At 50.7% G+C, this 23,890-nt stretch overlaps 5 protein-coding genes across 5 annotated transcripts in view; 3 read left to right on the forward strand and 2 right to left on the reverse strand.

Moving 5' to 3' along the window:
* Positions 1 to 2,892: 2,892 nt before the first annotated feature.
* ETH_00002650 (uncharacterized protein) lies at positions 2,893 to 3,480 on the reverse strand (the record flags this gene model as incomplete). The annotated part of the gene is made up of 1 exon (XM_013373325.1): positions 2,893 to 3,480. The coding sequence occupies one exon, from the start codon at positions 3,478 to 3,480 to the stop codon at positions 2,893 to 2,895; it is 588 nt and encodes a 195-aa protein (XP_013228779.1).
* A 105-nt stretch (positions 3,481 to 3,585) lies between these two features.
* ETH_00002655 (calcium-transporting ATPase, putative) lies at positions 3,586 to 10,117 on the forward strand (the record flags this gene model as incomplete). Its single annotated transcript, XM_013373326.1, has 17 exons — positions 3,586 to 3,660; positions 3,771 to 3,925; positions 4,150 to 4,285; positions 4,411 to 4,647; positions 4,888 to 5,166; positions 5,382 to 5,672; positions 5,901 to 6,220; positions 6,356 to 6,499; positions 6,749 to 7,056; positions 7,316 to 7,483; positions 7,626 to 7,891; positions 8,215 to 8,362; positions 8,494 to 8,798; positions 9,067 to 9,165; positions 9,412 to 9,486; positions 9,671 to 9,805; positions 10,022 to 10,117. 17 exons carry the CDS (start codon positions 3,586 to 3,588, stop codon positions 10,115 to 10,117), a joined length of 3,237 nt encoding a protein of 1,078 aa, XP_013228780.1.
* Positions 10,118 to 13,280: 3,163 nt separating this feature from the next.
* On the forward strand, positions 13,281 to 15,839 carry ETH_00002660 (uncharacterized protein; the record flags this gene model as incomplete). The annotated part of the gene is made up of 1 exon (XM_013373327.1): positions 13,281 to 15,839. One exon carries the CDS (start codon positions 13,281 to 13,283, stop codon positions 15,837 to 15,839), a length of 2,559 nt encoding a protein of 852 aa, XP_013228781.1.
* A 2,485-nt stretch (positions 15,840 to 18,324) lies between these two features.
* Positions 18,325 to 21,478, forward strand: ETH_00002665 (RNA methyltransferase, RsmE family protein, related; the record flags this gene model as incomplete). Its single annotated transcript, XM_013373328.1, has 6 exons — positions 18,325 to 18,435; positions 19,035 to 19,144; positions 19,493 to 19,580; positions 19,823 to 19,940; positions 20,296 to 20,534; positions 20,918 to 21,478. The coding sequence occupies 6 exons, from the start codon at positions 18,325 to 18,327 to the stop codon at positions 21,476 to 21,478; spliced, it is 1,227 nt and encodes a 408-aa protein (XP_013228782.1).
* Positions 21,479 to 23,206: 1,728 nt separating this feature from the next.
* ETH_00002670 (uncharacterized protein) overlaps positions 23,207 to 23,890 on the reverse strand; it is a gene marked incomplete at both ends in the record, with an annotated part of 2,640 nt that continues 1,956 nt past the window's right edge. Inside the window, 2 exons of the mRNA XM_013373329.1 lie at positions 23,207 to 23,387; positions 23,551 to 23,745. Of these exons, the coding sequence (XP_013228783.1) occupies positions 23,207 to 23,387; positions 23,551 to 23,745 (376 nt within the window). The remainder of the gene's footprint in view (positions 23,388 to 23,550; positions 23,746 to 23,890) is intronic.

The raw sequence follows: 23,890 nt of genomic DNA on the forward strand, positions 1-23,890 counted from the left end.
GCTGATCGACTGCGAAAACTTCTTACTAGTAGAATAGAAAAGCAATTTATCAACGAATTAGCATGTGTAAACTAGAAATGTCTACGAATACCCTAAGACTGAAGCTGGGGATAACGCCCGCACCGGTGGGGGTCACCTCCCAACCGGGTCAAGAAAGCAAGAACCATTTGTGAGCGACTTTCGAGAAATTTGGGTTTAAAAGCTCAGAAGAGGACTGCCTTTTTGGCAATTTGGTAGTTGTTTCATGAAAGATGCGTTGAAAGTAGAGAGAACATCATAGGGCGCCCTAGTCGTGGGCCAGGTAACAGTGTAGTAGCTGCAAAGAACACGGTGTACTACATAGCACGTGTAAACTAGAAGTGTCTGTGAATATCCTAAGATCTCCATGACGAAGGCACCGGTGCCGGATACTGCCCCAACCGGGTCAAGGGAGTCAGAGCTATGATTTTCGACTTTTAAGAAGGTTCGATTGACAGACTCAAAGGATGACGAATCATTGATTATTTGGTTTCATTTTATGAGATATGTGTCGAGTGTTGAGGATTTGTCAGAGGGGCGCCCTACTCTTGTGCCAGGAAGTTACGTATGGGCAACAGAGAGCACCGTGCAGTACACTACTCGTGCGCCAGGAAGTAACGTAGTAGCAACAGAGAGCACTACAGTTACCCTGCTCATGTGGATCTGTAGATTTGTGGGTATATGGCAACAGAGAGGGAGAGTCAGGTGTGCTGATGCAGGATATGTAATCAGGAGTACATAGTAGGCTTCAAAAGATGATGAAAGCTGTATCGTCACTGCCACGTTGGAGTATTGCAATCAGGCCGCCCTTAAGATTCCAGCAGGAAGGGCACAACGTTTCGGCAACCTTTTGTGGGAGTCCAAAAGGCCGAATCGCGTCCAAGTCACGGGACATAATAAGCCATATCTTGTTAGCTAGTGATGCCCCTGCTCTAATATTTGAGCTAAGGCAGGCATCGCGCTGCGGCTGCAGTAGTGCAACGACAACTTGACACAGGACAGGATGAGCTGAGTGCTCCGTCTCGCAGGGAACTGCGCTTCATCACTTTGTAAATAAGGCCCCTTGAAATTAACTGCAACGCCCTCTACAGCCATGTATTGCAGGAACGCTCCTGCATATTACATGACTTTGCTTACCTCGGCACGCCTCCTGTACTAAAACCCTGCTCAGACAGCATAACCCGCAGCTGGTCCGAGGTGTGCTTTTTGATATGGGCTCACTGTGGGGCTTTTTTAACCACTACAAATATATTCCCGATGGCATTTAACACAAGTGATTAGTTATATAAAATGACCTGAGGCGGGAATACGGCACCTATAAGTCGGTACATGCCCCTCGCCAGGGTTTGGAAGGGTGCGCAGAGCGGGGACAGATGCGGAGAATAAGTGACTAACCGCGCACCCCTGACCCTGCGGATGTTGTGTTCATTATTGTTTACGTTGTGGCAGCTGGCGAGGTCCACGCCATAGGTGCTGTCTTCCTTTCTCGTTTTTCTTAAATCTTTGTGGAGCTTTCTTGGAATTCAAAAAGAAGTTGATAAGCTTTAGAACTCCATGCTTTCCCTAGGTTTTTACCGCACTCAAAGGCGCCAGTACCCACACCACAGAATGCACAACCCCTGCGCCCGCCCTTCTTATCTCAGGAACTTCTGTTCTCTAGCAGGATATAGCGTACTCTAGGCAGCAGAGCTATTGCAGTATGACTCAAAACAGCCTAACGTTCCGTAGTAGCTAAAAAAGGCTGAATGCCTTGTACTGCACTCATACCATGTGCATGGTGGAGAGACAAGACACCAACAGAACGACCCCATAGGAAGCCCGCATTAGGTATCATTCATGAACCAACGCCAATCAGGCAGTGCATGTGAGCAGCCGGAGGTGCTTCCCACTGGAAAATGGAGAACCAAGCTGATCATGTTTCCGTATTGTCCCGAGCAGGAACTGTACTCGAACACTATTTGGAAAAGTATCCCTGGCGTTTTGAGAATTTGTGTGGCTGAATCTGATTCTCTGGAGTCAGCGGAACCTCCAATTCTTGTGGTGCGTTGCCTTGCTGAATCCAGCACCGATTACTCCGCCGTTCCTTACCTGAAGTCATTTACAGCTGGCCATAGCCAGCCTATTTTTGCTGATAAAATTAGTCTGAGCTTTTCCTAACCCATAGGTGGGTTGCGTCGAGTAGTCTCGAGCCCCCAAGTTACAACCTATAACAGCATAGTGTCACACAGGGCACAATGGCCTGACTCAACTGCGCAAGCGTTCCCAAGTCTATAGTCGCGCAGCACGGCAGAGCGACTCCAAGCCTCCAAGAATATTGGCTGTCAAGCCCCGAGCCTTCGCGAGCATTGGCTGTCAAGCCCTATCCAAGTTGGAGAACGAAGGAGCAACCAGTGTGTGGCCTGCAGCAAAGGCGGTGGAATGACGTGCTGTGGGATGCAATGTCGAAAGGCTTCTGGAGACTACAGCAATTAAATACGGGAGCATCTGCTTAACAAGTTACCACTTGAAGTTAAAGGGGTGCTCGCCCACTAGGAGACCTCTGGTGGAAGGGTGGGGTGCTGCAGTGCTCGGCCTTCCACCGTGTACAGGAAGGGAGCACAGAAGGCGGATTATACATAGGACACAGTAGTTCCAGCAGCTCACAGCCAGTTTGTTCTTGTTTCCTGGATCGCTTAAAAGGCTACTGCCAACGAGGGACTTGATATGGGGCTGGCCGAGACTGTGTGCATAGCACATCAACGTTTCGGCGCACGGAAATAGTCCCACTTATTTCGATACACCAGGCCTCCGCATTAATTTGATTTTGCATTTTTCATGGGAAGTTTGTGAGATATGGAGTATAGATAGGGTTCGCACCTAGATCGGACTTGGTACTCAAGTTGCGTAGCAGTGCGGCAACGCACTGATCACTACAGCTCCTGCTGCTGCTTCACCTGCTGCGTTGGGCGGTGTCATGCTGTCTTTGCGAAGTTGTCTCTGGCTATGTGGTGTTGAAGTGAAACAACTTGAGGCCTCCGGGTTTCTCGTGTGATTCCGCCTCTCCACAGTAGCTAAGGCAGAAGCAAGTTTGCTGCTGCTGCTACTCGTAGCCTGCTTCCAGCGCAGGCTGAGCGCCGTCTGCTGCTCTGTCTCGTCCACGAGTATCTTTTCCTTTAATATATCGGTCTTCTTCTGTTGGCTTAACTTGTCGGTGCGGTGGGCTTGCTGCTGGAGCAGCACTAGTAGCGCGACGGCAGAATTTTCTCTACAATTTGAAGGCGCCAGCAACACCAGCAGCCGTCTCCAGACTAAATAACAGTTGTCGTTGGTTAGGAAGTCTTTTTCCAGAGAATCGAAGGCAGGTGCAACATCTTCTGCAGTTTGGTTCCCCGTGACCTCTGCGGCGTGTCTGCGTACGCTCTGGCGAGCTTGCTGCTGCAGTGCTGCTGCAGCACGTGCAGGGGGCCTTAAGCCCATCCTCATCTAAAGGAGGGCTAGGCAGTGGTGCTGGGGAAGCAGCCACTGCTGCTTGCGTCTTTGTACCGCTGCCGGTCACCTTTCTTACTGCTGCTCGTCCGTGAGTCGGAAATGACGGGTGCAAGCCCTTCCAAGGGCGGCTGCACCTCTCTGCAGGAGGCGCCGCATGTCGCGACAGTGAAGGAGGTAAGAAATTTGACTTTCACCCCAGAAGTGGCAGCGACGAGGACTCCGGCAGCAGTCCCGCTGGCAGCAGCGCCACTGCATGGGCTTGTTTGTGTTGCCGCCGTTTTCAGGTGTTGGAGTACCACGAAACATGTTTGGAGTCGGGTCTGCCGGCCGAAGTTGCGGCCGAGCGCCTTGAGCGCTTTGGGCCAAACGAGTTGAAGCACGAAGAGGGGAAGAGCCTCTTCCAGCTCATTTTGGAGCAGTTTCAGGACCTGCTCGTCAGGTGGCTTCCTTTCTATGTCTTGGGCTGGGGCGATGCATATGATGCTGTCTTTGTACATTTTTCCATTTCTCGTCTTTTGTTTGAGTCTGTACGGAGCCTGCTGGTCTTTTCTGTCATTTTCGGGGGTAGAGTCCTTTGCGCGGCTCCTTCTGGACACTGCGGCTGTGGCGGTCACCAGCTGCACAGTTTGCTGCGGTGTGTCTGCTTCGGTCTGCTGCTTTCAGGATTCTTTTGGGGGCTGCAGTCATCAGCTTCGCGTTGGCAGTGGTGGAGGGGGGAGAGGGCGGCATCGCTGCGTATGTGGAGCCTCTTGTGATTCTCATTATTCTGTTTCTTAACGCTGCCGTCGGTGTCTGGCAGGTGCGGCTTTCACAAGGGAGGTGGCAAACTATTGTACTGAAGTGACAAACTATTGCTCTGTGTGCCTTCTGTGGCGGGAGCTGCCCATATGGCGGTTGAGTTGTGAGTTTTCATTTTTGCTGCAGGAGTCCAACGCTGAGAAAGCACTGGTGGCTTTGAAGCAGCTGCAGCCACAGCAAGCTCGAGTATGCCGATCAGGGGCCTGGCGTTGCGTCTCGGCCTCCAGTCTTGTTCCCGGTGACCTCGTGGACCTCCGCTGTGGCGACAAGGTGCCGGCTGACTGCCGCGTCGTAGAGCTCAAGACCGCCTCCTTCAGAATTGAACAGAGCCAGCTCACAGGCGAAAGTGTTGCTGTGCTTAAGGTAAGGTTGCCACACTTAGCACTTGCCGTTTTCTTCTTCACTTTGCAAAGGTGTACTACTTTTGCTGCAAATATGCACGAGCAACTTGAGTTTTCGCAGACTGCTGGGGGGTGCATGATTCAGCTATGTTCCTCTATCGGGGCAGGAATTTCAGGGGATTGGGCATGCAGGCCGCAGGAGCTAGATTGTTTTGTGATTATTATGACTTGCTCCGTTTGGCTGGTGCTGCTGCGCTTGCAGGATACTGAGGCGTTGCCTGCATCAATGCGGGACTGCGAGATTCAGTCGCAGCGCTGCCTGTGTTTCAGCAGCACGACGGTGGCGCGTGGACGTGCCCTGGCTGTAGTGGTGAGGACTGGCATGGCCACCCAAATAGGGATTATTCAGGCTGCTGTACACGAGGCGGGAGAATCTGACGACACTCAAAGCCCACTGCAGCAGAAGCTGGACGAGTTTGGAGAGGCTCTCAGCAAGGTCATCTGCGGCGTGTGTGTTGTTGTGTGGCTCATTAACATCGGGGTAAGGACACGGGACTTGAGGATGGGACCGTGGCCAGCAGAAAGCACAGCAGTAGCAACCGGGCCGCTTGTGTGGCGCTTGCATCATCAACTGCAGCAGGTATCACCTGCACCGTGGGGGGGGATGAGGGCAAAGTCGGGTCTTGCATGTTTCCTTGAGTTTTATTGTGGGATTCTTAAGCGGATTATGTGAAATTTTTATGTTTGGTTTTTCAGCACTTCAGCGACGCCGTGCACGGTAGCGCGTTACGTGGTTGTATATATTACTTCAAGATAGCTGTTGCATTGGCAGTGGCGGCCATCCCTGAGGGTCTGCCGGCAGTGATTACAACCTGTCTCGCGCTAGGAACGAGGAAGATGGCCAAGAAGAATGCTATAGTCAGGAGGCTGCAAAGTGTAGAAACGCTTGGGTGCACCACTGTCATTTGCTCGGACAAGACAGGCACCCTTACCACCAACGAAATGACTTGCGTCAGGTTCTGTGTGCTCGGCAAAACCGGAACACAGGTGAGGCGCCATCACGCTACTGCGATCGCATGTCGCCTGTTATGAGGACGCATTTTGAGTTGTTGGAGGGCATATGGAGTGTTCGGTTGCCATCTCAGACTGCGTCTGCTGAGTGGAGCGTTTTGTTGCATTTGTGTTGAGGTATTTGCGTTGCATGCAGTGGGGCGTTTCTTTGCATTTTTGTTGGGGTGTTTGCGTTGCATGCGATAATTTCGGTGGCGCGTTTAGGTGGATGTGTTCACCGTGGATGGTTCTGGCTTCTGTGCAAGCGGCAGTGTTTCCCGGGAGGCGGGCGGCGCCAAGGGCTCGCAGGCTCTAACGGAGCACCAGGCGGTGCTGGGGTGGTTATGTCGCTGCGCGGCCATCTGCAATGAAGCGCACCTAAACATTGCGTCGGGCTTCCCCGATAGCGACCATTACGAGCGAATGGGAGAGCCAACAGAAGCAGCGCTGCTCGTCCTTGTGGAGAAGCTTGGGCTTTTCGCTGATGAACAAGTTGCTTCAAAAGCCAACACGAAACGGAGCGTTGCTCATCCCACACCCTTCTGGTATGTTTTGACTCTCGTACGAGCAGGATTAAAGTGTAACAACGGAATACGGAGTTGAGAGCAGAGACAGGATTTCCGCTGAGAAGAGCTCAAGTAGCACTGTGTCTTGTGACTGCATGGCATGCCTTTGGTCAGTGACTACTGGAAAGGCCAGTACAGGGATCTGGCGACTTTGGAGTTTAGCCGGGACAGAAAGAGTATGAGTGTCTTGTCTCGAAACCACCAGACACAGCAGAACGTGCTTTTTGTCAAGGGCGCTCCAGAGACCCTCCTGACACGGTGAGCAGCCACGGCAACGGCAGGCTTGCAGGTTGCATCTAGGTTCGAGATGCCGACATTCCTGTGTCTTGGCACTTGTGTAGTTTCACGTGCAAGGTGCGTGGATGCAGTGAGTGCATGCGGATCAAGCTCTGTATGCCCGTTTGGTGAATCAGCCATGACTAGGTTTGCATTCGCTCGTGTTCTCTGCGTCGTTTTCGCCCCGATGTGGAAGTGGGGTGCCGCGTTTGCTGTTTGGCCGTGTTTCAGGTGCGAGACGATGATGTTGCCTGGTGGCGAGGTGGTCCCGCTCACCGAAGCTGCGCGCAGTGTGATTTTGGCCGACGTGGCTTGGATGGCAAAGGGCGCCCTTCGTACTTTGGCATTGGGCGTTCGGCTGCACGCTGGGCCACTCGCAGACTACACAGGAGAGGAGACTCCCCAGGCAGCGGCTCGCGGCCTTTTGGACGACCAGGCGGGGTACGCTGCCTTGGAAGACCACCTTTGCTTCATCGGCGTCGTTGGCCTCTTCGATCCTCCAAGGCCCGAAGTCGGGAATGCCATTCTGCAGTGCAGAGGTATGACCAGTTTCACGAGCCTCTCTGCTAAACACAGGCCAGAGCGGCAAGCTTGAGGCATCGGCCTTTAAGTCGTATACTGAAGCTGAGGCAACACTATGCACTGCAGCAGCGGCAGCAGCCACCCAGCCACAGTTGTGTTCTTTAGCCCACCGAGGAAGCGTCAGCTTGCTGCCACAATCTGTGAAGGCTTCATACAGGCGGGTAGGAGTGGTTCACGGTGTGGGGTGTGGGAATGGGCCTTGCTTCGGTTCTTCAGATGCTGGCATTCGCGTAGTGATGATTACTGGAGATAACAAAGACACTGCGGAGGCCGTGGCTGATCTCGTTCACATCCGTGAAGGCTTTGACAAGAGCTTCCCGTCGTACACAGGGAAGGAATTTGAGGCGCTGTCTGCCTCCGAAAAGATGAAAGTCCTTTCCTCGCGTAAGTTGTTCAAAAGTATACGGGCGTCGGAGACACACGACGTGTACCCGCTTCACAGGGACCCGGCTCACGCGAAATGAAAATGGGGGATAGGGGCTGCTATGTCTCACGGTTTGGGCGTGTTATGTGGTGCGTGTGGCAGCGGGTGGCGCGATATTCTCGCGTACGGAGCCCAAGCACAAACAGCTGATCGTGAAGCTGCTGAAGGAGCTGGGCGAGACCACAGCCATGACGGGAGACGGAGTCAACGATGCACCTGCGCTCAAGCAGGCAGACATTGGTGTCGCTATGGGCATAGCAGGAACGGAGGTCGCCAAGGAGGCTTCGGATATGGTTCTTGCAGACGACAACTTCAGCACGATTGTCTCTGCAGTGGAGGAGGGAAGGTCGATCTACAACAACATGAAGGTCAGCACACACAATTTTTGTTGTGGCGCTGTTTTACTGGAGTTTGGCTTCTAGTGGCATACCCTTCCAGTTGTCATACGGGTGTGTTGTGTCAGTTTGGGTTCCATTCCTCCTGACCTAGTTTGTCCGTCTTTTCTAGCTATTTGCCCACATTTGATTCCCATCATGGTGTTTTAGCGGCTTGGGTTCCATGCTGTGGTTTGTTGGTGCGTACATAGCAGTGTATGTGTACTACTTTATACACTGGGCAGCATTACATATGTGAAGCCATTATACGTGAGAGGGATCCGCCCGTGTGTCTAGTTGCTGCGAATTTTCTGCAGGCCTTCATTCGCTATTTGATCAGCAGCAACATTGGCGAGGTGGCTTCCATCTTCATGACTGCAGCTCTTGGTGTTCCCGAGGGTTTGACCCCTGTGCAGCTGCTGTGGGTGAACCTTGTGACAGACGGACCTCCTGCAACCGCGTTGGGTGAGTCCTGCCGAAGACTGCATAGCACCAAAAGGCTGGAATATTGTTTTGACGTCAGCTAATCACTTTTTTTTTGGCAGCGTCTTGCTTTTGAACTGCTTCTCTCGCGCGTGGCTTTTTTGAATGTACAGGCTTTAACCCCGCTGACGACGATGTGATGAAGCGGCCTCCGCGACACCGCGACGACCGCCTGATTAGCACTTGGATCTTTCTGCGTTATCTACTGGTTGGAATTTATGTCGGCTTCGCAACGGTCGGCATCTTCGTGTGGTGGTACGTCTTTGGGACGGATCCTTCGGAGCCTCACACTCTTCTGACTCTGCCCCAGCTCATGGCTTGGGGCCGCTGCTCCTCGTGGAAAAACTTCAACGCTGTACCTGTTTTTGGAATGCCAGCCGACGAACCTTGCTCCTACTTCACAATCGGCAAGGCTAAGGTATGAGGCTGTTGAAATTAAGGTTTTTTGAATTTCTGGACCTCAAGAGGCCGGACTTGGGTTTTACAATTTCGCATTTCTGGCTTCCTGTGTGCATTAAATGTAAACACTAACAGCATTGCACCCCTTTCACTCGTGCTGTCCTGCCAAGAGGCAGCCAGTATTTCTTTTTCTTGTGAAAGCTTGTATTTGTCCTTCTCCACGCGTTGGTACCTTTTGGGTCACCATGGCCGTTTGAAGCTCCTGTTGATCCGGTGTTGTCCTGCAGGCGAGCACGCTTAGTTTGACAGTGTTGGTCGTGATTGAAATGTTTAATGCTTTCAACGCTCTTTCAGAGAACCACTCTCTTCTTCGGATGCCTCCCTGGGTGAGCTTTTTCACGTGCGGCGCAAGAACGTACATTTTTAGTGCGTATGGCCAATGCAGTGCATCTTGGTAGTGGCAGGGTCCACCAGTGACGCGTAAGTAACAGATAGATGGGCAGTGGTCTGTGTGTTACTGAAGTGCATCGCGACTGCCTTCGGAAGAGTCAGGATTTAAATATTTGCTCTTGCCTCGGCTCTTCGCTCTAATGGTGTGCTGAACCTGGGGTCCGTGCGTACATTCAATTCAGGCGAACCCTTACTTGCTTCTGGCGACCGCTTCTTCCCTCGCTGTCCACTGCGCAATTCTGTACATTCCCTTCCTTGTAGGTCCTCACCAACGGTGAAGCTTGTGAAAGCAGAAATAGAAAAATTACTGCCACCATCTCACTGCCTGTCGAAGCACAGTCTACTGCAGCCGTTAATCTCTTTTGTTCTTCGCTTGCTTTACCAGTCACATCAAACGTACTAGTGAAACGGACTTTGTACGTTTTCGACTCCGTGCTGCAGAGCCGCGTCTTTGGCGTCGTGGAACTTACGCTGATGGACTGGGTTTATGTGCTCCTTTGGTCTTTCCCTATCATTATTCTTGATGAAGTCCTCAAATATCTGGGTAAGGTTTCTTCTGAATTTGCAGGCTACCTTGTAAAGCTTCAAGCAGCGTCGAATACTTGCTATACATAGCGGGTACTGCATATGCCTAGCAGCATATGCACATTTGTGTACAAATTGCACTCTCGAATAGTGTCAAATCCGTCCTCAGTTTAACGGAAGTGAATGCGTATAGCAGCGGAAATTTCGTCATCGTATCCGTGCCCGAACCAAGCCGCGGCAGTGCTTGGTCGTATGTTATATATGCAGGCCGCCGTCACTTTGCACAACAACGCGCTGCAGCTATTACGGCTAGCAAGAAAGATTGAGCTATGCGAATGCGCCAGGCGGAAGCGGCCGGCCTAGTAGGAGGGGTCGCCCACGGAAGGACAAACCGGCTTCCGCTTGTTGGGTCGCGAGAGGGGATTCCTCTGTGTGCGGGCCCGTAAAGAGGAGGGACCTGAATACGAGGAGACTTCGCAGTCAACAAAACATATTTGCAGCAGCAGTGGCAGTCTTGCCACTGCCAGCCAGCTGCAGCAGCGAAGCAGCAGCAGCTGCAGAAGGCCCCAGTTTAAGGTGGCCGAAGTTCGATCGCTACTGCTGGGATGGGCTGATGCGTTCTATATGCCCTGCGGTGGTCGCCCAAGCGCCAAGCAGGCGCAGAATAGGTGGTATAGCGATAGAGCCATGATGGTTGCTTCTTTAAGGAACACATGTTGTCTATCCTTATAAGTATGAAAATGAAAGGAAGACGAATGAGCAGTGTACACATAAATTTGAGGCAAACAGCACACAGGCGCAGCACTCAAAGGAACCTCTCCAATGGCCTATTGAAGTGTAGAGCAAATTGCGAGGGAGGAGGAATTACGCCATTGAAAGCGAATTCCGGAATCCAGTAGATGGCCCTGTAGAGTGCGCGAAAGGTGAAGCTAAGTCAGCAGGAGCTTTTTTGGCTGTTTCCTTTGTGAGTAAACTTGACCTGAAGATATGCAGCTGTGCTCAGAATTCGTAGCGCGTCTCAGCGGCTAGCAGCTGCTGGGCCACGTTGATTGGTGTTGACTGGTGATATGCACGGCGCTCTGAGGTCTGCTAGCAATAGCTGTTGCATATGTAAGTAATGCTGAAACTGCAAGCTGTGGGACTGGCTTGCCAATAGTAGCAGCACGGAACATATTTAAGTGAAAGAGCAGCTGAGCTGTCGTATTAGGTGCGCGCTGAAGTGAAGGCACGGAACTCTTGAAATGCAGTGGATACGAAGAAGGCAAAGTCGACGGATCAACAGCCTCCAGATGGGGTGCGTTTTCGTAACATTGACGAGTAGAAGGTCCCGATGTTTGGTCTACTGTTTATATCTATGGGAACGCCTACATTTCTCTAATTTGGCAGAATGAGTATCCTACAGGCATGCGGAGTTCTGTCGTAGCACTCGCTATTGTCTAGGCCCCGTAGTTTTCTCCTGTTGGCGAGAAGCAACCACGCTTGTAGATATGAGGCCGTAGGTGGTCTCCTCAAAAGTGGAGGTTGCGTCTTCCTCTTTCCCTCTGAAGGGCAGCAAGATGCGCGGAGGACTGCATGCAAACGGTGTGACTTCTGGGTGCATTTGGAGGTGCGCTAAGGAAGCGGAGGCAACGGTTTCTGTTTCCCCGTGTGCGCTGATGAACTTGTCAGCTCGAGTGTGCAGTTTCCACTTCCTGGGCGACTTTTATACGAATCGAAGACATGCCTTTAAATGCGTTGTGCTCTTAACACAAGCCATCTAGGTTTGGCTGGCTGCTACCCGCGCAAATTCTTACGATTGTCGCTACAGTATCTGGTGCCACAAGAGCGTAATTTGCCTTGGCCACCACACTTTGCAGTTGGTGCTCCCAGACGTCCTGGCCAGGTCTTAACTGCTCACATAACGAACGAAATTATGTGCCTTATTAGGCAACAGAGTACTAGAGAAACGCAACGATGGCGATGCACCAGACTTAAGGTTTAGACTTCTACGGTGACGCTCAAAAGGGCAGCTGCTCCAAAAGTATCCATGTCGATTAAGAAAGGATAAAAATTGTAGGGGTTACTGCAAAGTAAGGAGGCTGCCTGCATTGAGGTCTTACCCAGCAGCGCGCGTCTTAGATTGTTGCTACCCCGCACTAGTGGAGTCGTGGAAAGTCTAGGCTTTATCGAAGAAAGGCCCTAATGGGCAGGCTTGGGGTTTTAATGTGCGGTGTACGCAATGCTCTGACCTCCACTGGCCGGGAGCTGCAGCACCTATGGATATGCTCGCTGTTTCGTCTTCCGCCTAGCGTGTAGCTCCAAACGAACAAGCAGTTCACTTTCGCTCGTGTGAGCCTCTGAGGCTTTCGGTGTGCATGGCTTTCGCTCTTTCATCCAGGGTCAGTGTCAGGCTGATTTTTCGAGAGTCGCGTGTGGTGTCGTTGCTCAATACTCTGTGTTGCAGCCATCAGCACAGAGCCACCTCTAAGCTTACATAAAACTGCCTCGACGCCTCTGGGCTCCTCTTGTTTCGTCGGTCTTGCCCCTTTTCCAGATTTTTAATTTTAATTTCAGCCCTAAAACTTGACTAAGGTTTTGATATGTGAATTGTGAGCTCGACAGTGTCGCTGCTGCAGGCTTTGTGAAAGGCAGGAAATCCCTTCGACTTTTCGTCTTGTGCGCAGACTGAGCCACCCGTTTACCAAATAAAAGCATGTAGAGCTGCATGAAAAATGCCTTGAGAGACTCCCCGTGTTCCTCTGGCCGTATTTGGGCTATGTAAGCTGCAGGGCCGGCTTTCCTCTGGGTTTAGAGTATGGGCCGGCGGCAATTTCAGCAGTGTGGCTGACCTAAACGCGGCGGCTGATAGCTTAAAGTGTCTGATTTCAAATTGATAAGTAAAGGAATTTTTTACTTCTTGCTGGGAATTTTCAGGGCCGCATTTTTCCAATGTGTCTATTGTGTAGCGGCCTTGTTCGCGAACAGTGATGGTGGCAGAAAAACTCCTTCCGCTGCCCCACAGAAGCAAGAAAATGGGGATTTAAAGAACTTAAATATTTTTAAATTGCGTTATTAGGCGAACTTATTTTTGGCTAATTGTTTTGTGCTGAATTGGACTGAGACACCAAACAGCGTGGTGCAACACGAAAAGGTGATCGCCAGCTGCTGCCGAGAGTTGCCAGGGTCACTGCAGTTGAAGGGTGTGCAAATCCGTCCGTGAAAAACAGCAATCGGTTTCGCATTAGCTCGCATTCGATTTGTCTGTTTAATAGTCTGTGCTCTTGAAGCTCCTGTTCACTTCTTGCTGTTAATTACTTGCTTGTTTGTGGGCCGTTGAGCACATGGTTCGCTACGGCCTTTCTCAATCCTCGCACCCTCGCTGCTAACTCAGTTGCTCCTCTGTCTTTGCTGAAATCATGCAGCTCTCTCTTTAGATCGCCAAACAGGTATTCAATTGCTCCTCTCTCTTTTGTCTGACGCTTGCGTGACCACTGGACCTAGGTCGCCGCAGCTGCAAGAACTGCAGCGGCAGCAGCACCAGCCAAAGATGGCCCTCAACTACTCTGCGGGCACTGCATGCCCTGAAAAGCCTTCTCAGGGTGAAGCTCTCCCGCCTGCGGCTCCTCCATCGTCTCCTGCAGCGGCGATCTCACCCGGTCATAGCCATCGCCTCGCAGATGGCAACAGCTGCTACCTTGTGACTATGGGCCTCTGTGCCCACGTGCGCGCTAAGAATGCGCAAGCAGCAGCTGCAGTGGCAGCAGATGCTGCAGCAGGCGCGGCAACCGAGTCTGCGCAATCAGACACGGCCAAAATTGGGTCTCTCTACATAAGTTCGATACCGGCGCAACAGCACCCGCAACATTTCGAGTACCATCATGAGCAGCACCCGCACCAGCTGCAGCTTTCGCCGTGTTCTCCACGGCTAGGAACTCCACTTTCCGGGCAGCATCCTTATCAGCAGCAGCAGCAGCAACCTCCTTCGTTCTGCACAATCCATGTAGACAACGGTCTGGCCTACGGAGCTGACTGCGCGGCGACAGAAGCCGTCATAGGCGCTGTAGCTCGCGCAGCCGCAGCAGAAGTATCCCTTGCTGCGGCAAGCTCAGATGAATCCTCTCTTTGCGGGGAGTCGCCGGCGGGTCCCGCAAGAGCCTCACGTGGTGGAAAGCCTGGCGTTGTGGGCGTTGATTTACCAGATATGAAGAATATACCTCTCGCTATTCGGGTGCCTCCATATAGAGAGCATCTGTGGTACGAATTGAAGCAGCTGCGACGTTTCTGGCAGATGGACATGCACCAGCGTGACTGGCGTCAGGTGTTTGTGTGTTCTTATTTCCCAAACGCAATAGACCCCTTGCTGCTGACTCTGTTGCGGCTCATCTGCTGCATTTCAGTGCTCGTGTTGGAGTGTTTCGCCTCGATCCAGGGATATGGCGAGGTCGGCAAGGCACAGATGCTTTACTTTACTAACTGGAACAGCTTGCTAGTTGCTGCTGGCTTCTTGTCCCTCAGCATCACTTCTGTTATTGCATGCATAAGCTTCGCGGCTCCTTTGCAGCAAACCTCGATGCAATCAAGTGCACAGCAGCAACAGCGGCAAGGGCGGCAAATGCACATCCAGGATGACGATCTCACGCAGCAGCAGCAGCAGCAGCAACAGCAGCAGCAGCAACACCAGCAACGGCTGCAGCGGAGGAGCCAGCTGTTGATGAGCCCTGTTGAGGAAACAGCATCAACATATTCACTTAACAACCACCTGCAACACAACTCATGCACTGCATCTCGCGACAGCAGCAGCTGCAGCTTGGGCTTTTCTGCCTATGAGTTTGTGGCGGTTGACGGGCGGCACCCGCGGCCGACCTACAGCAGCAGCAAGGCGGCGTTCTTGCCGTGGCTCGTGCAGCAGCGGCAGCAGTTACTACAGCAGAAACAGCAGCCTCGCAACACCAGAGCACTTTGCCTTGTGCTTCAGGGATACACAGATCTCATGTCTGATAGCCGCTACTGTGTAGAAGGGATACTACTGGCTCCTAACCCCAGCAACCCCTCACTGCCTCAAGGCTCCCCAAGGACAACCTGTTGGTCCCGCCGGCTTCCGCTTTTTAGTAGGCCAAAAGAGACTTCTTCCAGTGCTGAAAACAGCAGCGGCAGCATTAGCAGCAGCGGCAGCAGCAGCCCCGCTGCCTCGGTGCCCCCCCACACGTTGGGGGCATGGGCCTCAGGAGCAGCAGACGGCGCGGCTCCCAGTTCTAACAGCAGTAGAGTTGTTGACAAGGGGGTTGCAGGTTCCGCAGCAGCAGTAACTGCAGCTGGCTCTGCAGCAGCAACCATAGCTACTACAATAAGAGGAGCATCAACAACTGTGGAGTTGCCGTGGTATGTGAAGGTTACTTGGGTGGTACACAATTTGCAGTTGGTGGCGTCTTTAGGCGTCGCTGCTGTATTCTTCTCCCTTTTTAAGGCTGAGGACGTTGCATTCCCTGGATCCTGGGTGACAGTGTGGAAACACGCTGTGTTGGTACTGCTGACGCTGCTGCACGCATCTTTGCTGTCTCGTATTCCCTGTCCCATGAGACATCTAGGCTACACACTGGTGCTCTTTTGCTGTTACCTGCTGTTGCAAGTGTGTGTTTTTGTCTTCAACGTGCCCAACGGCCAAGGGGGGATCGGCTATGTGTATAAAGTATTTCATCTTTCGGAGCCTGTGAAGGCTGCTGTTGTGCTCTTGGGCATATTTCTCTGCTCGTTTTTAATGCATATATTTCTCTGGTCTATATCCCGCAAACGTTGCCTCTACGTAGACCCTCCTCCGTCGGTTTCGGTTACGGCGCTGCAGCTCAAGCGCAGCATCCGTTACGCTGCTGCTGCTGCTGCTGCTGCTGCTGCTGCGGAACAAATCGCTGGAGAATCCGCTGCAGTGAGCGCAGCATCCGATGTCAAAAGCAAACACTCACTAGTCCGACTCCAGCTGCAGCAGCAGCAGAAGTGCTGCAGTGACCAAGCTTCAACTGGAAACACCGATGGCAGACAAAGCGGCAGCAGCACCCGGCGAGAACCGCAGCAGCTCGACGAGCCTGAAGGCGTTGTGGTGCAACAGAGCTAGCGCAAGAACAACGAATTGATTAATGAATTGATTGATAAATTAGTTAATAAAACATGGAAAAAGTGTCACGTGAGGATAGTCAAGAGGCACAAGGGGGGCTTGCCTCATGAGGTGTGTTGAGGAAGCAGCAGGAGGGCCCTGCAAAGGTGCTCCTACGGATGTCACTGTTGTTGTTGCATGCGTCTGATAAGGATGCTTCAAGAGCCGTTGCTACAGCAGCTGACGCAGGTTCCGCCGCTCCCCTAAAAGCGGCAGCAGCTGCCTAAGCAGTGGGAACAGACTATGACAGGTACATATGTAGGTCTCTGGGGGCAGCAACCACTTTGGTGTTGTTCCTTGGAGGGCATCCAGATTCTGCCGTCCTAGGACTTTCTAAAGGCTGTGCCTGAGCTGCTGCAGCAAGGGCACAGCAAATTCGGCAGGGTGCAGTGCGGCCCTTTGGTATCATCGCGAGCAGAAACTGAAAGCGTGATGTAGAGACTCCACGGTACTACAGAAGATAGAGTTCAATGCTCGGGAATTAGACTAGAGCTCAGTTAGGATGTGCATTTACAGACGAAGTTCCCCTCCCATTCCTCTGATAGAGCTACGCGTGACAAAGTAGAAGCATGAACGTCACGTATCCTAATAGTGCAAATCTTATACACGCTCAGGTGCTTATGCCTCTAAAGGCAATACATAAAAACTCTAGATGACTGCAATATATCTGTGCAAGTGGTTGCATGTAAATATCTTTGCATTTTGTTCTGGATGAACATGGTAACTAATGGAAAACGCATCCGCGAGAATCTTCACGGGCCGTCATACATAAGCAAATGTAATTAGTCCAATCACGGTTGTATGAACAAGTGAATAGTTGCACGAAGAAAGCAAGCAACAGCCGGCTGCGCCACACAACCGAAGTGGAAGTAACACCTAGTGAGTATAATGCAGAGAAGCCCATATGCGTACACGGCAGCACAACCATTGTAAACACCCTTATAAAACTGTGTATTCAGATGTAGATGGAGGCGCACGCATCAGCTGATGTACAAAGTAGAATGTGCAGAAAATGTGCGTATGTCAGAAGCAGAAGTATCCCCTGATGTGCCACTTGAGTGGTTCTTAGAAATCCATCCTCGGAAATACACACAAACACGGGCCTGCGCACCAGTATGCAGCTCCTCTCTCCACATACACGACAGAACCTCTGAGTCCCTCCTAATCAGCTCACTTTAAGCAAATGGTATTTAAAACATACGTTCATACAGCTAAGGGTTAAGCGGCAGGGAAATGCTTATTGCCAGCGTTGGGACCCTAAGCGTTGAGCGGCCCCATTTATGGCGCTTGGGGGCAGGATACACCTTACCAATGGTACTTTACAAAGGACCACTATGTATACGTCTAGAAACCTGAATCTACTAGTGTCAGTCGCTTATTAGTTTCAGCAGGTAGTGCTGCCAAATACTCAATAGCTCGCAAGGAGACTCTTAGCGTGCGCGGGAAAAATGGATTTCCTACTTCTGAAGGAAATCCTAGCGTAGTGGCTAGATGGGGAAAAGCCTTCGGTCATTTTTCTTGCACAGTCTCTGTGCTAGGCAACTTCAGCTAACTACTGGTCGCCTGTTCCGTGGGCCCAGTCCCCCATGTCTTTAATTGCCCAATAAAACACAAAACATTCCAAATAAGTGAAATGTACACAACCTCAAAGACACATCAAAAACACGGATAGGCAGGACCAATGGCTGCGATAGTTTGGGAGGCACCCCGATGTTTCGGTACGCTTCTTCAGGGAACTCGGCACGGCCAATACAGGAAAAAGCATATATTATTACTATTTCGAATGAAAAGTGGTGACGTAAAAATAATAAAAAACTAAAGTGCTTGTGCAACATACGTAATACATGTGGGACGCCTCGCATGCGCCAAGCTGCTAAAGGGGCCGCCTGGACGCTGGGGGCCCCACAATAGGCTTAAAAAAGCTTCGAGACTGGAAAAGGGAACAGCCGACGAAATTGCAAATTAGTTAAAGTGCTGCTATATTACAGATTCTTTGCTTCCTTGATATCAGGGAAAGGGCCAAAGGCTCCACCACGGCCCTTCGGGGTCACCATGATGATCGACACAGGGCCGACGTTTTCTCCTGTATTCTGCCGTCGCTCACTCTTTGTTGATTTAAACTGAGATATCCGTATATTAGATCTTAATTTGTATAATTTCTTTCTGCGCAAGAATATGTTTCGGCGGACGGCTGCGCGCGGCGCTGCAGCGGCATGGCAGACCGGAGCACTTTAGCCTTAACCAGAGGCTCATCTTATGGCGCAGAACAGGATGCATTTATTGCTCTTTCTTTTTCAAAAATGACTCGATAACCATCCATTAACATAAGGCGTAGCATTTTTTACGCGAGTCTCCCCAAATCCAGGCCGATAGGACCAGTTCTACGTTATTATTGCGCGGCCGTACCTTCATTAACAGCTCTCCTCTGCACATTAAGCCAGCCACAATGAATCTCATTTTGCTGCACAAAGAAGACCTTATTATGAAGGAAAATGAGGCGTTTGCTATCCTTAAAGGCCTCGAGCATACCCACTGCCAGCAAGTGCTCAAGCTTAAGGTGATATGTCTGCTTTTGCACTTATGTGTGTTCTCATTTCGCCTTGAAATGGCCTTTTACTTGCCTGCATGTCACCTTTCGCTTTTCCTGGCAATGTTTTTATTCATTATTCTGGCTGCCTTTACGTCTTATGGGGTTGTTGAAGGAAAAATCAAACTGTGTGAAGGCACACAACGCTTGTCTTGTGTTCGTTTATGGTTATTATGTTGAGCTACAAGCTTGTATTTTTGCTTCCATCTATTTGTGCCAAGTTATTGTCCTTTGGCTGTTCTCAACGCTCCCTTCTGCTTAATAATTTTCATGCATCTACTCCACTATCCTCTCGTTGGTCTCCGCATCTGTTTGTTTACGCAGTTTGCGCTGGTCTCTGTCTGCACTTCCTGTTCACTGAAACTCAAATAATGTTGCTTTTGCCTCTAAAGCACCTGATTTTTCCCCATTTTTGATTATTTTCTCTTTTTTGCCCAGACTTTATGGTGCCTTTCGTTTTCTCATCCGTCCTGTCATGTTTCGCGTTTCTTCTTTTCTTTGACCTATTCCTGTCCACTGTTTTTGTTTCTTAACTGCTCTCAAATAGCATTTGTGTTGATGCGTTGTAGGTGGGCAGTCGTGTTAAGGTTGGAGTGACAGGAGCAGCCACAGGAGAGGCCGAGGTGGTTGCCTGTAGGCCGCAGCAGACTGAACTGAAGCTCTTATCGAGAATTGACTTGTAAGCAAATAAGTCCCATGCCTTAGCCACAAATCCTAGGCGATAAATCGAGGGAGTTAACCCCCCGATTTTATTGTCCGGCTTTGCAGCTGAAGTAGCTGATTGATAGGCTTTGTACCATGAGCTGTTTAAGTTTCAGTTGCTGCTGAATGAACCACGAAATTGCTTTTTTCCTTTTCTTATTTGCTTAAAGGAGTATTGCGATGCCAGAGAGTACACACGATAATTCTCTGCATGCAAACTAATAATGAAATATCCACTGTAACTGTGTCCGTTCTCAATTATCGATATATTCGGCCTTTTCCAAATTTGCAAATCATTTTTTTTCCTTTTTGGGCATTTGCACAGAACTCCGGCAAAGGCTCCTTGGGAGCATGTGGAATTCGATCTTCTGCTTGCAATGCCCCGCCCTAAAGTGCTAGAGCGGATGCTGCAGGTAAGCTTAGTGCAGCTGCTGCTTCTAATGTTTGTAGCTGCTCCTACTTCATCTTTATCACATTCCTGGTTCGTTTCTGCAGCTTTCAACCTCAATTTGATTTTCTTCCCCTCTGTGCTGTCTGGATTACTTCGAAGTTGGGTTCGATCCATTCATCGTCCGTTTCCCATTCATCTGTATCCATGTCTTACAATAATTATCGCACTTTGGACTCTCTGGTTTTTGTCTCTGTCTTAATGCAGCTCTGTGCGGTCGTTGGGGTCCGCCGTGTCTTCCTGGTTTGTGCTGGTCGAACGGAAAAGGGATTTTTGTGTTCTTCACGCTTGGCTGTTGAGAATATACGAGAGCAATTCAAACTCGGTGAGTTGCTGCTCCTGCTGCTGCAGCAGCGGCGTGGTTTTTGATGCTTCTGGGTAGTACTTCCGCGTGTTTTTGTCGTTGTCCTGGCCAAAACAAGAGCGCATCGCGCCGGCTATCCGCAGATAAAGGCAAAAAAGTGGAAGAAACTCCACTAAGTTTTGCTGTAGCACCAGTGCTGGCAGTTGCAGGAGCAGCAACTCCAGCTCCGCGGAGGCCGCCGATGCAGCAGCGACGTAGAGTAGCGCCGCAGCTATCTTTCCTCCAAGCAGCACAGCTCGCAGCAGCAGCAACAGCTGGCAGCAGCAGGTGAAGCTGCATCTAACAAGTGTACGAGTGTGTGCCTTTGCACCCACAGGTTTGGAGCAGGGAATGTTGACACAGCCACCTGAGCTGCATGCATTTGCGTCATGGGAAGGTTTTATGGCAGCTTTAGCTGCTGCTGAAGAAGCAGCAGCCGCTCCAACAGCAGAAGCAGAAGCAGCAACACAGCTACCAACATCTGCTAAAGAACATTCTGTCTGGTTACACTACCTGTTGCCTCCGCTGCGGCTCGTCGCGCACCCCCACGCTGAGCCAACACTGCCTCAACTGTTAGTGAGTAATTGATGCTGGCTGCTTTTGCCGCTGCAGCAGCAAAAACAGCTTCCATCTGGCGGCTGCTTTTGATGCTGTAGGCCCTTGCGTTCCTTTGTAACCATTGTATTGCCAGTAGTAAGTGCATAATGATGAGTTTGCCTCTCAGAGGCAGTCTTTAAATGGACAGGCTAAGAGTGAAAATAATGTTTGTGGCATTCTCTGCAAGTCTCTTGCTGCAAACTTTACCGGTGGTAATTTAATCTTCTCAGCAAGCACTGTGGTACTGTCTGTTTTGGTAATACTTACTCCTTTCAGAAGCTGTGCTAGTAGCATTTTTATTATCAACTAGTGCATTAGTAGTCAAACTGAATTATTTCTTTGCCGTTTGCACTTTTGTGCAGTTGCGTCCATTTTCTAGCTCTACAAGTTCCAGCCAGTTGCAGCAGCAGCAGCAACAGCAACAGCAGCAAGAGCGAGCCAGCGTGCTGCTTGCTGTTGGTCCTGAGGGTGGCTGGATTCCGCCAGAGATGAACTTGCTGCAGCAGCAGCTGCGGTTCTTGCCCTTTCGTTTGACTGACAAAGTGCTCAAGTGCGAGACGGCGCTGACTGCTTGTCTTACGCAGCTCACCATGTGCTACGAAGACCCCATGTTCCTGCCGCTGCTGCGCTCTCCAGGTGAAGTCTACGCAGCAGCAGCAGCAGCTGCTGCTGCTGCTGCAGGAACAGCAAATGACGCAACAGCAGCTGCCGCAACAGGAAATGGAGAGGACCAGACAGAAACACAAAAGAGAGAGGCACACAAACGTCAAGGCGGACGAGAGGTGGTAAGGGCCATAGGTGGATTCCTCATGACCTTTCCACAACGCTATGAAACACGGAAAAATGCAGCGGAAAAGCAGCCTGAACGACAGCAGCAGCAGCGGCAGCAGCGAGAGCAGCAGGAGCAGCAGGAGCACGTTTAAGTACGGGTGGTTGCTCTAACTCATGAGAACTTGAACTTCAGAGTGGACGAAAATTCATGTTTAACTCATGCCAGCAACCTGCCGCTAATTTGAAGTGTTAAGTAAGAGCTTGAAGGGATGATGTCCACTCTTGCGCAAGTGGCCACGTATGGTGCACAAAATGCCCTTTCTTATTCTTTGGACGCTGCAAAGAGTATACATCCCTGTAGCTGCTGGAGCTGGAGTTGTAGCTGGCATTGTAGCTGCTGCAGCTAGAGTAGCTGCTGCAGCTGGAGTCCGCAGCACAGGACTTTGTCAAGATGCTGATAGATAGTTCTTTTCACGTTCTTCACTTTTTGTTTTGTTTGAAGCAACCTAAACGCCTTTTAATTTTGCTGCAATGCTGTAAGTGAAAGGGGGACCCATTTCATAACACTGGCTATGCCCAAGGGTACTAAAAAAAGTAAGACTAGTGGGGAAAATGAACGCAGGCAGGAGGCGCAGGAGGCGATAGTGGCAGAGATAACATTGGATTGAAGTGATGGGAGGAACAGAACTTTACTAGGGAATTTTGTATCAAGAAAAAACGCACTAAAGAAGCTGTCAAGCCAGGTACAGCAGAAATTAACTACGGTATTTTTTCAGGAAAAAACACTGAAGCTTTGCAGGTCCCAAGACATTGCAGCCCAACAGGGTCAACATACTAGCAATTAAAGAACTAAACGACCAAATTAAAGAATATGGTAAAGGAAGACGATTTGTTTGCGGCGAAAGGCAGCAGTTGATGAGGAAAGTGAAGAGGGCATGACAGCAAATGGTCTGATCCGTTAGTGCTGTCGTGTGCTGGGGAAACCCATTACAAGAAGTTCGAAAATATGGGAGACAATTTTTACATTAATAGAGTAGCAAATGCAAAGCAGCAAAACATTAAGTCCGGCGCTTGAACTAAGGAATGGACGACGAGGGTATCGATCCCTCTACCTCTCGCATGCTAAGCGAGCGCTCTACCATTTGAGCTAGACGCCCCCAGCAGCAGGCCCCGCTTGTAAGTCAAAAAAGGAGATAATAAATGGATGTCCTTTTAACATTCAAAATATATAAATTGGAATTCAACCAGAATGAAATTTGAGCGACCGCGAACACATGCCTCTGTGCTAGACACTTGAATTGTGTGGTCCAGCCCCGTAACCGTACTACCTTGGAAAAGTGTAAAGTTCAACTTCCTGTGCAGATCTAGTAAATTAGCAACTATTAAAGCTCACAATTGCTACATATGGCTTGAGGCTTTTGCCTGAGCTTCCATTTGGTCGTGCCACCCCGCGGGGCAGGTGGTGTATGCCAGTGTTTGCATGCTGCTGTTCATTTGTTGGGTGTTTTTGTCTTGCATGCATTATTGAAATCTGTGTCCACTTCAATTCTCTTGAACCAGAAATGGTCTGCTTCTCGCGCCTCTCAACGCTGCAGGATTTGCAGAGTATTTCGTGAGAACCGGTTTCTACTTTTGTCCTACAACTGCAGCAAACCAAGTGTCTATACAGTGCACACTCTCGGGCTGCCAGCCATATAAAAAAACACAAAAATTACACATGGCAAAATGCCTGTTGCTGCACCAAGAGCTGCAGCGCCAAAATTGTAGCTGTTACTCTTGCAACGAGAGCTGCGGCAGCAGCTCCTGCAGTGCTGCTGGAGCTGATGAAGTGGCCGGCTAGACCACGACAAATGTGGCGCACATATTATCCTAATTTGGATTTATTCGCATTGGCTTTCGTGTTTCTCCTGAGGCGGCTGCAGCATTAGCTGTTGCTGCTGCTGCAGCGCGTCACCCTCTCTCTTGAGGTTTGGGAAATGCAGCAGGTCTTCATCGGATTCCTCCTGCGATTCGTACTGCTGCTGCTCTGTGCTGCTGTTGCTGCTCCACAGGCGTTCTACGCTGCATACAGCAAAACACTGCAGCAGCTTCTCGTGTCCACATCTCAGCAGCAGCACAAGACCCCTAACAGCATCCAGAGAAAGGCAGCAACTTGCTTGCCAGAAGCATAAGAAGCAGCAGCAGCAAAGGCAGATGCAGCAGCCCCAGAAGCAGCAAAACGCACTCATAGAACTCCCTGGCAGCAGCTGTCATGAGGTGTACAGACACTGGACCGAGACAAGCCACAAACCACTCGCTGCTGCTGCTGCTTGTCCGCGACGTGTTTCGGCGTGTGCTGCCGCTGCTGCAGCTGCAGCTGTCGGATACTTCGGGAATCTCCAGAGAGCTTATGAGCGACCGCAGCAGTCGTGAGACCCTCCTGCAGCAGCAGCAGCAGCAGCACAAAAGTTCCTAAAGACTGAATAGAAAGGCAGTGCTACGAAAGAAAGCCATTCTCAGCAAAAGAAGCAAAACTTGACTGTAGAGCAGCAAGATGCTAACGTGCAGTCCATACGCGCTGCAGC

This window comes from Eimeria tenella, genomic scaffold, assembly GCF_000499545.2.
Source record: "Eimeria tenella Houghton genomic scaffold, Eth_scaff133, whole genome shotgun sequence".
NCBI lineage: Eukaryota > Apicomplexa > Conoidasida > Eucoccidiorida > Eimeriidae > Eimeria > Eimeria tenella.